We start from the raw sequence: 12,076 nt of genomic DNA, 5'->3' as shown, positions 1-12,076 counted from the left end.
TGGCTCAGTGAGAAAGACAGTGGTTCCTGGTCCTCTGGAGCTTCCAGTCCAGCAAGGATGACAGATGATTAGACAATCATAAACTGTGAAGTATGGGAAGTGCTATGATAGGGTAAATAACAGCAGGAGGAAAAATATGGAAAAAACACAGCAGGAGGACACGAATGAGAAAAGACAGAGCTACCAAGGGAAAAATGAAGGCAGTCCCAGTGGAAACCTGAGAGTAACATGTATAGGTGTTAGTGAGATAAAGTGAAGGCAGAGAGAGAGGACATGTGCACAAGCCCAGAAGACAAAATAGGAGGTTTTGAGGAACTGAACACATTCATTGTTGGTGGGGAGGAGGGAGATGAGAGAGGCAGCAGGAGATACGAGAGGTGAAGTCACGAAGGGCCTTGGTGAGTCATGGTAGGAGTCTGGGGATGAAAATGGGGAAGCCTCTGAGGGTTTTTAGCAGGAAAGGAACAGAAACAGATGTGCCTCTTAGCACAGCAACTTTCTGGCTTAGAGTGTTGGTTTTCACAGGGATCTCAAGGAGGCAGCAGGAATGCTCAGAGCCTTGGAGTCATCTCTGACTCCTTTCTTTCTCTCTCACCCCATTATCCAATCCACCAGTTACCATCAGTTCTACCTTCAAAAATGTATTCAGAAACAAATGTAAATCAAAACTGTCAGAATGGCCATCACTGAAAAGACTGCAAATAATAAATGCTGGAAAGGATGTGGAGAAAAGGGAACCCTCCTACACTGTTGGTGGGAATGTAAATTGGTGCAGCTACTATGAAAAACAGTATGGAGGTTCCTTAAAAAAAAAAATAAAAAGAGAGTTACTATATGATCCAGAAATCCCACTTCTAAGCATATACCCAGTCAAAACTATAATTTGAAAAGATACACGCACCCTAATGTTCATAGCAACACTACTCACAATATCCAAGACTTAGAAACAACCTAAATGTCCACTGAAGGATAAAGAGATAAAGAAGACATGGTGTGTGTGTGTGTATATGTATGAGGGAATATTAGCCATTAAAAAGAATAAAATAATGTCATTTGCAGCAATATGGATGGACTTAGAGATTATCATACTAAGTGATGTAAGTCAGAAAGAGAAAGACAAACATCATATGATATCACTTATATGTGGAATCTAAAAAATGACGCAGGAGTGGAGTTCCTGTCATGGCTCAGTGATAACAAATCCAACTAGTATCCATGAGGACCTGGGTTCAAACCCTGGCCTTGTTCAGTGGGTTAAGGATCCAGCATTGTTGTGAGCTGTGGTGTAGGTTGCAGACACAGCTCAGATCCAGCAATGCTTTGGCTATGGTGTTGGCAGGTGGCTACAGCTCTGACTTGACCTCCTAGCCTGGGAACCCGTATGTCATGGGTGCAGCCCTAAAAAGACAAAAAAATAAATAAAATGTGACACAGGAGTTCCCTTGCGACTCAGCGGGCTAAGGATCTGGTGTTGTCATTGTTGTGGCTCTGTTACAGCAGTGGTATGGGTTCGATTCCTAGCCTGGGAATTTTGCATGCTGTGGGTATAGCCAAAACAAAACAAACCATAAAATATGATACAAATCAACATACATACAAAACAAAAAGAGCCTCACAGATACAGAGAACAAACCGTGGTTGCTGGGGGCTGGGGAGAGAGGGAAGGATTGGGAATGCGGGGTTAGCAGGGGCAAACTATTTTATACAGGATAAATAAATAACAAGGTCCTACTGGGTAGCACTGGGAACTATATTCAATATCCTGTGAGAAATAATAATGGGAAAGAATATAAAGAAGAATATATATGTATAACTGAGTTACTCTGTAACCAAAAATTAACATGACATTGTAAATCAACTACACTTGAATAACATTATTTTAAAAATTTTAAAAAATATATTCAGAAACAAATTACATCTATCTGTACTCTTACTACTCTAATCTAAACGACATTCTTCTCTTGCCTGGATGACTACTTAATACCCTGCTAACTTTAAGTCTCCCCGTTTTTGCCCCTGAACCTCATAACCTGCTCCCCATATAGTATCTAAAGTGATCCTTAAAAATATTAGATCTTTCAAAACCCTCCAATGGTCTCTCACTTCACTAGAAGCTGAAATCCTCACACTGTAAGGCCCCCATGAGGCCCTACATGACTTGGCCCCAGCGACATCACCTTTCACTGCTCTTCAGCTCACCTACTCCACTGCTCAGCAACACTGGCCCCACTGCTGTTCGGTGAACACAATTAACAACTCTTGCCAAAATCTGCCTTCCCTCCAGCTGGAACTATCTTCCTCTAGATATCTGCAGGGTTCATTACCAGTAGCTAGTTGTATTTTCTAAAAAATGATTTCAAAAACATTTCTAGTTCCAGGTGCTTTTCAAGAACCTTGCCACTCTTCCACCAAGAACCTGGGCAGGTTGCTGACACCAGGACCTCACAGACTCGTTTTGTAAAGAGCCAGATAATAAATACTAGACAGGAGTTCCCGTCGTGGCTCAGTGGTTAATGAATCCGACTAGGAACCATAAGTCGCAGGTTTGATCCCTGGCCTCGCTCAGTGGGTTAAGGATCTGGTGTTGCCGTGAGCTGTGGTGTAGGTTGCAGACATGGCTTGGATCCCGAGTTGCTGTGGCTCTGGCGTAGGCCAGTGGCTACAGCTCTGATTAAACCCCTAGCCTGGGAACCTCCATATGCCATGGGAGGGGCCCTAGAAAAGGCAAAAAAAAAAAAAAAAAAGGACAAAAAAATAAATATTAGACAACTACTCCAATCAGCCCTACCATCCATCACAGGATGAAAGCAGCAGCAGACAACACAAAGGAATGAACACGACTTCGTTCCAATAAAACTTGACTTACAAGATAGGCAATCAGGTATATTTGGTCTGAGGCTATGGTTTTACCCCTCTCTGGCCTAGGCAAGAAAAAGGCAACAGAAGTAGCAAGTGACAATAAGTGACTTTTGAGGCAAGGCTTTATAAAAAAGGCAATGCAGCTGCCCCCACCTCTGGTCTCACACCATGGGCGACCTGAGCCAACGAGTAAGTGTGGCTAATCCAAAGCTGCCTTGCTGGAGAGATGGCATAGAGGCAGAGCCCCAGCTCTGTTCCCAGCCCAGAAGACACAGAGGGAAGAGTGGGCCTTCAAACAATCCCAGTCCTCAGCTCCTAACCAGTCTAAGAACCAGCAGAGCAAAGAAGGGCAGCCCTGCCAAATCCTACTCAAACTGCAGATCTGTAAGCAAAATGGTGATTTTGTTGTTTTAAATCACAAGACTACAGCCCTTAGGTCAAACTCAATTTTACTGGAACACAATCACGCCCATCCACTTAAGCACTGTCTGTGGCTGCTTTTACACTGTGGCAGCAGAGCTGAACTGTATAGCCCACAATATTCAACTATTTACTATCTAGCCCTTTGTGGAAAAAATCTGCCAGGCTATGTGTTAAGCCACTTAAGTAACACTGGCATGGCTTGTTCTGCAGCTTCAGATACCAAAAACACTCTCGTACTTCCTCTAAGTCTCCATATAAATACTACCTTAAAGAAGCCTTTCTTCAGCTTTCCATTAAAAAAGTGTTATCATCCTATAAATGCCATTAAAATGCCACCTCTCATCTAAAAAGTCTTTATTGAATGAGGCAATTAAAATCTTGTACCACAGTATACATATGTACATTATATATTGTCACATATTAGTAGACTCTAATTTTGTTTGATCTTCTAGACTGAAAACTACTCAAGGACTGGTAATAGCCTTAACCATTCCAGAGTATCACACCCGGAACAATATACTCTTTGAGGCCATAATAAACGGTAAATGATAAAAGATAAAAGGCAAACTGTCAAGCTCAGCATAAAATATGTCAGTGAAAATGTCTTTATAGTTCACAGAATGAGAGACTTAGAAAGAGCTACAGTAGCTGTACTTAATTATTATAGACGTATGCTGACAAGAATTAAATTACTGTGTATATTTGGGAAGAATAAGATATAGACTTCGGTAAAACACATGAATAACTGGACTAGATAAGGGGAAAATTTGCTTGTTCCTAATCTTGGGAATAAAAGGCTATGGAAGGATATTTTCATAATTATGCTTTCACATTAAGATTGCATTTATCATAGCAAGTCAGTGAGATTCTCTGATGATAATTACGAAGGAAAACTCATCTGACATATTAACTATAGTTAATAAAGATTATAGGAAGGATGATTTGAATCAGTCTTGCTCCAGGCTAAGCTCAAACCTGCATAGCATAGGGAGAGAGAGAGGCTGGGGGTTTGGGTAGAAATATTCTAAAGTTAGTTTGTGATGATGGTTATACAACTATAAATATAATAAAATTCACTAAATTTAAAAAAAAACCTTGGAGTTCCCATCATGGCTCAGTGGTTAACAAACCCGACTAGTATCCACGAGGATGCAGATTAGATCCCTGGCCTTGCTCAGTGGGTCAGGGATCTGGTGTTGCCATGAGCTGTGGTGTAGGTCACAGACGAGGCTTGGATCCCGCGTTGCTGTGGCTGTGGCATAGGCCAGCAGCTATAACTCTGATTTGACCCCTAGTCTGGGAACCTCCATATGCCAGGAGTGCAGCCCTAAAAAAAGGAAAAAAAACCTTGCATGGCGTCGTGCGTGGCACACATAAGTATTTGTTGAATGAAGGAATAAATGAATGAGCAGGAAAGCAATCAAAAACATATTGGGTTACAGGATCAGATTTAGTTCATCTCTTCATTCAGTCTGTAGTTCTCTTTATTTTTATTTTTTTTGCTTTTTTAGGGTGACACCAGCAGCATATGGAAGTTCCTGGGCTAGGCAATGAATCAGAGCTGCTGCTGCCAGCCTACACCACAGCCACAGCAATGCCAGATCTGAGCCGCATCTTCGACCTACACCACAGCTCATGGCCAACACCAGATCCTTAACCCACTGAGCAAAGCCAGGGATTGAACCTGAGTTCTCATGGATCCTAGTTAGGTTCGTTACCACTGAGCCACAAGAGAAACTTCCTGTAGTTCTCTTTTTACATCAAGTAGGCAATATAGAAACAGAGTGACCTCTGAAGTCAACATAAAGACTTAATTGTAATTGACAGGCTTTCCTAACATCATAAACCACAAAACTACAGCTTGAACTGTTTTTGAACAGCTGCCCAATATTCCCTTAAGAGTTTGTAGCTTTCTTTAGCACACATTCAAACATTTACAAGAAAAGCTTGCCAAAAGTTGCAGCTCAAAGTGAAGAATGATTGCTATGTTACAGACAACAGATGTAAGAATTCTTAAATTCTCTTCCTACAAATAAAAAAAAGTAAGAATTATATTTCTAATTTGGGAAGCATAAATTGGAAAATGCTATTGCTTTTTCATTTTTAAAAGTGAGTTTATTTTTCCTAATCCAAACTATAAATCAACATTTGCTCACCATGGCATTCAACATCATTTATCTGCTGATGTTGCTATTTACTAACAACATCCTCTCCCACCCCACTCCCTCACAACATCTAAAAGTTCAGAGTTGTCACTGCTAACCAGATTGTCACTGGCAATCACTTACTCTAGCCAAAGGGGGCTCACAATGCAGTGTACTTCTCCTGGTTTGAATAACCACATGTCCTTATTATCTCTCTGGAGTTGTTTTTAGGCAGTCTGGCTAAAATTTTAACCATTTTTTTCCAATTTTCTACACATCTATGACTTTCATTCCATCTCTCTTACTATATAAGTCAAAATTATTCAGAAAACTCTCAAGGAGTTAGTGAATCAGTTTGCCCTTCCTTCTTTCTTTCTTTCTCTCCTTCCTTTCTTCATTTAATAAACATTTATTTTACGTCATGTATTGCATTAGATCTTGATAACACAACAGGCAAATATAAAAATAATCCCTGGGAGTTCCCGTCGTGGCGCAGTGGTTAACGAATCCGACTAGGAACCATGAGGTTGCGGGTTCGGTCCCTGCCCTTGCTCAGTGGGTTAATGATCCGGCGTTGCCGTGAGCTGTGGTGTAGGTTGCAGACGCGGCTCGGATCCCGCGTTGCTGTGGCTCTGGCGTAGGCCGGTGGCTACAGCTCCGATTCAACCCCTAGCCTGGGAACCTCCATATGCCGCGGGAGCGGCCCAAGAAATAGCAACAACAACAACAACAAAACAACAACAACAAAAAAAGACAAAAGACAAAAAAAAAAAAAAAAAAAAAATCCCTGGAGTTCCCGTCATGGCTCAGTGTTAATGAACCCAACTAGTATCCATGAGGACACGGGTTCAATCCCTGGCCCTGCTCAGTGGGTTAAGGATCCAGCATTGCTAAGAGCTGTTGTGCAGGTCGAAGACAAGGTTCAGATCTGATGTTGCTATGGCTGTGGTGTAGGCCGGCAGCTGCAGCTCCAATTTGACTCCAAGCCTGGGAACTTCCATATACCGCAGTTACAGCCCTAAAAAGATAAATAAATAAATAAATAATCAATCCCTTACTTCAGAGAGTCTAATAGGAATCAGAAACATATAAACCCACAGTTACAAAATAATGTGATCAGTATTGCTACGGAGAGCATTTAAGGTGTTATGAGAAGAGAGAAGCGAGGGCACCTAACTATTCCTGCTTAAAGAGATGGTTTTGCAGTAGAGGTGACATCTGAACAAAGACAGGGAAGGGAAATAGTGCAAGCAAGCATACATTCCTTCATTTATTCAAAGATTAGAACCTCTACTATGTTCAAAGCTAGGGATACAGAAATGAATAAAAGGGAGTGTTCCCGTCCTAATGGTACTTATGTTATAGCAGGAGATGCAGAGTCGACAACTAGCCACATAGTTCATTGCAACTGTCATAGTGCCACTGCCACAGAAAGGTACAAGGTGCCAAGAGAACCTAAGGGGACCTGGCTGAATGTATGGAAGGGTGGTGGAAGGTGGTGGTCAGGGGTGGCTTCTCTAAGGAAATCATGTTTAAAATGAAATGAAATCTGAAGGGTCAATATGAAAAATTCACTAGGGGAAGGAGATGTGAAAAAGCCTTCCAGAGAGAGAGAGAAGCAGAAGCACAAGCTGTAGTGTGAAGAAAGGAAAGGAAGGTTAGCTGCACTCCTGATGTTTGGTCACTTAGGAGGAAAGGTGTGCCAGGCCAGAATGGCCATCATCAAAAAGTCTACAAACAATAAGTGTTGGAGAGGGTGTGGAGAAAAAGGAACCCTATTACACTGTTGGTGGGATTGTAAATTGGTGCAACCACCATGGAAAACAGTATGGAGATTCCTCAGAAAACTAAAAATAGAATTACCATTTGATCCAGCAATCCCACTCCTGGGCATCTATCCAGAGAAAACCAAGACTCAAAAAGACACATGTACTCCAATGTTCATTGCAGCACTATATGCAATAGACAAGACATGGAAACACCTAAATGTCCATCAACAGAGGAGTGGATCAAGAAGATGTGGTACATATGCACAATGGAGTATTACTCAGCCATTAAAAGGAAAGAAATAACAGCAGTTGCAGCAACATGGATAGATCTAGAAATTATCACGCTAAGTGAGACACCAACGTCAAATGCTATCACTTACATGTGGGATCTAAAAAAAGGACACAATGAACTTCCTTGCAGAACAGATAATGACTCACAGACTTTGAAAAACTTATGGTTTCCAAATGAGACAGGTTGTGGAGTGGGGGAATGCACTGAGGGTTTGGGGTGGAAAGGCTATAAAATTTGGTTGTGATGATCACTGTACAACTATAAATGTAATAAAATTCATTGAATAATTCAAAAAAAGAGGAAAGGTGTGGATCTGAAGCAAATTTGTCACATGTTGACATGTGTTAGTTCTAAGTAGTGGTATACGACTGTTGTTTTGTTCTCTCTGTTTTATGATACTTCCGTTTTTTTTCCCACAAAAGTCTGTGACTCCACAACCAAAAGAGACATAAAAGCAACTAAATCAGAAACAATTTCACACGCCACGTATCTATTTTCTGTTATATATGCATCATATATATCATGCATGCACATGGAATTTTTTTAATTTAACAAACTTTCACTGCTTTGGGGTACTTAATTTGTGTGAAATTAATGACCCTCATTTAAAAGCTCCACTTTGTTAGAGGAACGAGTGATATTATAAAAGGTGATAACTTATTGGAGTGGGGTTTTGCTCAAAGGCAAGAACAAAGCTTTGTATCTTTAGGTGAGAATAAATTATAGCTTCATACAAATGCACTTACTAATAAATCAAAGAGGAAATAAAGGCAGTAAATCTATGACCCAAATGCAGACTAGTTTAATGGGATGCTTTTCAGTGATTTTCAAGGACTACCAGCAAATCCTTTTAGATTTGCGGCAATAAGCAAAATGCTGTATGGTACTTAAGCACTAAAACAAACCTACATGTCCATTCTTCAGAGAAAAACGTTTCTGCTTACAGAAGATAACTCAGAGACAAAGGGTGAAGAAAATATCAAAGACAGATCAAGGAAGCTAATAATTGCTTTAAAGGTGACTGTTATGCACATAGAGGCAAGTGCTATCACAGATATCTTACTATTAATCCATCCAAATGATTAAAAGAAATGAAATACATCAAATGTGGCATTTTGTTCCAAATGATAGTGGTTTCATGTTGTAGTAAGAACCTAATTTTGGACTTCTGGATTTCTCACAGAATAATTTGTACTTAAAAATATATTATTAACTTAAGAAAATTAAGTATTATAATCTTACTTATATTCTTATCCATTTTTCCATTGCTTCATTTATACACTCTTTAATATCTTTCCAGTAATTTGCTAGCACAAGCAGCTGATAAATTATTTTTTGTCACTGTTGTTTGCCAACTATTTTAGTCAGAAGCTTGTCTGACTCCTTCACATCTCATAAATATAACTAACAGTTGTGTTCTACTTAACATCGATAGTGCTGTCTTCAAAGATGAGGCTGGGCCCCACGCATTAACTTCCAGCAAAATGGCATCTCATGTTATTTCCGTACAGGGCAACATTTAGAGGAATAACTACACTGTGCTCAGTGAAGAAGCAAAGTCCAAGTGCCAAGTGCCTTAGGCATCTGTCCTTAGAAAAATTCCCTGCTACTCCCTCTTTGGAGCAAGCCTGGACTGGAAGGGGTTTACTGTGACACAGAAATACGAAAAAGGTCCTATGGGACCCATATCACTTTGGGCCAGGTCAAAACCAAGTTACTTAGTTTTTCTTTGGGGGAGACAGCATGCAGATAGGGAAAAAAAAGTGAGCTAGAAAGTAAGAAATGATCTGGATTTAATCTCTGAGACTCCCCATATAACTCTGGGCAAATAACTTAACCTCTGTAAAAGAGGACTAAGACTCCTCACTGGGTACATGTGAGCATGTATGTGAAAGCATGTATATGAGGGTGTCTAAGAGGCATCTACTAAATATTATTTTCTTCCCTTACAGTATTACATCATAATGGGGTCTTTGGGCTATACCTTTAAAACTCAAAAAGAACCACACCTATCAGTGTCTCAGTCCACCTTTAATCATTTCTGGGCCTATCACGCCTAATCGCTGATTTGTGTACTTTAGGGCCCTCTGAATTTTATAATCTCAGAGGTGATGGAGGTGCAAAATATTATCCAGGCTTCTAAGCAGAACCATTCTTAAATGACCTGAAAATTATGATGTACTGTATTTCTAAGAATCTCTAAAGAGACTTACAAATTACTATTGGTAACTCATTACATTAATTCAAATTCTTCATAAACAAATTCCTACTAATGTCTAAATGAGGCACGGAAGTTCCTTTCCTACCTTACTTTGTGAACATGATAAATTACAGACCCATCATACCACATTCCTTAAGGTATGAAAACTGTAATCATGCTCCTTCCATCCAGCTCCTCACCAGGCAAACAAAATAATATCACAGTCATCAAAGCATCTAAGTGTTCATTAATATAAATTCATCACAAAGCTTAATAGGAAGAAAAGAAAGTGGGCTTTGAGGGTCTGTTATATATACTTATTAGCTACGGGGACCCCCGGCAAGTTACTTAACCTCTCTGAGCTTCATTTTCCATATCTCTAAAATGAAGAAAATATTATGTTATAGAGTTGTTTATTTAAAGGGTTAAATTAAGGAGTTCCCATCGTGGCTCAGGGGTTAGCGAATCCAACTAGGAACCATGAGGTTGCAGGTTCGATGCCTGGCCTTGCTCAGTGGGTTGAGGATCCAGCATTGCCGTGAGCTGTGGTGTGGGTTGCAGATTCGGCTCGGATCCTGCGTTGCTGTGGCTCTGGCGTAGGCCAGCGGCTATGGCTCTGAATCGACCCCTAGCCTGGGAACCTCCATATGCCGTGGGAGCGGCCCAAGAAATGGCAAAAAAAAAAAAAAAAGACAAAAAAATAAACAAATAAATAAAGGGTTAAATTAAATGAAATAATGTAGACATTGAAAATATAGTTACTACTGTCATCTTAAAAAGAAGGCTGAAGAGAAAAAAAATCCCACATACCATGTTTACTGCATCTTGATCAAAAGGATTCCATTCTATATTCTGAGGATAGTGGGCCAGAACTTTGGATTTGAATGTTCTTCTCAAAGGACTCTGGTCAAAATTTTCACCTATAACAGATAATTAATAATTAGTTAATATCTGGAAATTTTTCAAAAGCATGTCATAGTTTTATTTTGTAGATACACTGACTGATAATGTTGAAATCTCATTCAATTTCTATCTCTAATTGTCTGAATTGTAAATTTTTCAATGGATAACTGAAAAGGAACTGTTAATAAGAGATCTCCATTTAAAACTTCAGAAACTGAATTTTAAAATCCTGGCTAGACAACTGATACTAAAAATCAAGAAATGTTAAAATAATCCTTGCTTGTAACCTAATTATTGTCCTCTATTTAGAAACATTTAATTCACTAAAGAAACAACCTGAATTAAGTTAATTGTACTTAAGATCCCGAAACTTTGTACATGTATAGACCAAATGCTGCAGAGCCCCAAAGAGGCAACTTTGCTTGTATTCCTACCAAAATCTCTAGTAAACATGACTGCATCTCCATGCTTTTACAGGTAACAGAATTAACAGAATCAGAAACATCATTACTAAGTGTCTGCTTTAGTAGACAGAAAACATTAAGCTCACTAACCTCTGAAAAGAGACAAGCTGTTCTAAGCCCAATTCATCACCTGTTAAAATTCTGGCAAGGTAAAAAGCTATCCCTTGATTATCATATATAAGAAAATTCAGTAAAAGCTGTCAGCTCAGTTCTTCACCTCATTGACCAAATTAACTCTCATGAGACCTATAACCCCTAAATGCCTCGGTTTCATAAAATATTTTAATGTGAATGGATCTTGAAGTCTCAATGTCAGAAAGTTGAGATTAAAAAATTAGAAGCCCTTGGGAGCAAAACTATTCTGTCTCCTGTGCTTTTTCTACTTTTTAGGTTCTAATTAAGTGTAAAACACAAGCTGATGTATCAAAAAATAAATACCACTCACCAGTATTTGTACAAGTAAAAAATATCATAAAGTAATACATGAGTCACATGTGGACATCTAATTAGGCTCATTTCCATCTCTGGTAAAAATATAAAAGATGGATACTAAAACACCTTTCAGTACAAAACTTAACAGATCACAGAAGGAGGGAAAAAAATCACACTCTAAAATGTTGCTGGAGACTGCAATATAAAAAACACAGAGTTTTTTTGAATAAGGACACATAATTTAAATAGATTTGCTGCAGCAACTAACCTATTACTTTCAATTTAAGTGCTTGGATAAAGGTAATTTTCCTCTGGATTCCTCTTATTTAGGCAAACACTTCATCTCTACATCTTTTTACCCCATATTTCCATCTTCTAAGAGATAGAGAACTTTCATTTCCAGAAGAGAAACTGTTAAAGGCATCCCGAAGGAAAGTTTATCATTTCTGTGCCATGCTTCTAGCTTATGTGAATGTGGAAAAGTCAACTGAAAATGCGCAGCTATCCACGGGCCACTCTGAAGACAGCAGTCAGGGTTCTGCATGGTCGACTTCAGGAAGGGTAAGTGGTATCTTTCAGCTAACACTAGA

At 39.4% G+C, this 12,076-nt stretch overlaps 1 protein-coding gene across 8 annotated transcripts in view; it reads right to left on the bottom strand.

The window, feature by feature from the left end:
- DENND5B (DENN domain containing 5B) overlaps positions 1-12,076 on the bottom strand; it is a 293,655-nt gene that overhangs the window by 117,117 nt on the left and 164,462 nt on the right. For all 8 annotated transcript variants that reach the window (XR_014803666.1, XM_084956381.1, XM_021092090.2 and 5 more), the window contains one exon: positions 10,498-10,607. Coding sequence is in view for 7 of the 8 variants with exons in the window: in XM_021092090.2 (XP_020947749.1) it covers positions 10,498-10,607 (110 nt within the window). In the remaining variant the exon portion in view is untranslated. The remainder of the gene's footprint in view (positions 1-10,497; positions 10,608-12,076) is intronic.

This window comes from Sus scrofa, chromosome 5, assembly GCF_054392235.1.
Source record: "Sus scrofa isolate SSC_HxYL_T2T_F1_AM1 chromosome 5, Sscrofa_HxYL_maternal_Yorkshire_Landrace_v2.0, whole genome shotgun sequence".
Classification (NCBI taxonomy): domain Eukaryota; kingdom Metazoa; phylum Chordata; class Mammalia; order Artiodactyla; family Suidae; genus Sus; species Sus scrofa.
This window is presented reverse-complemented; position numbering and strand designations above follow the sequence as displayed.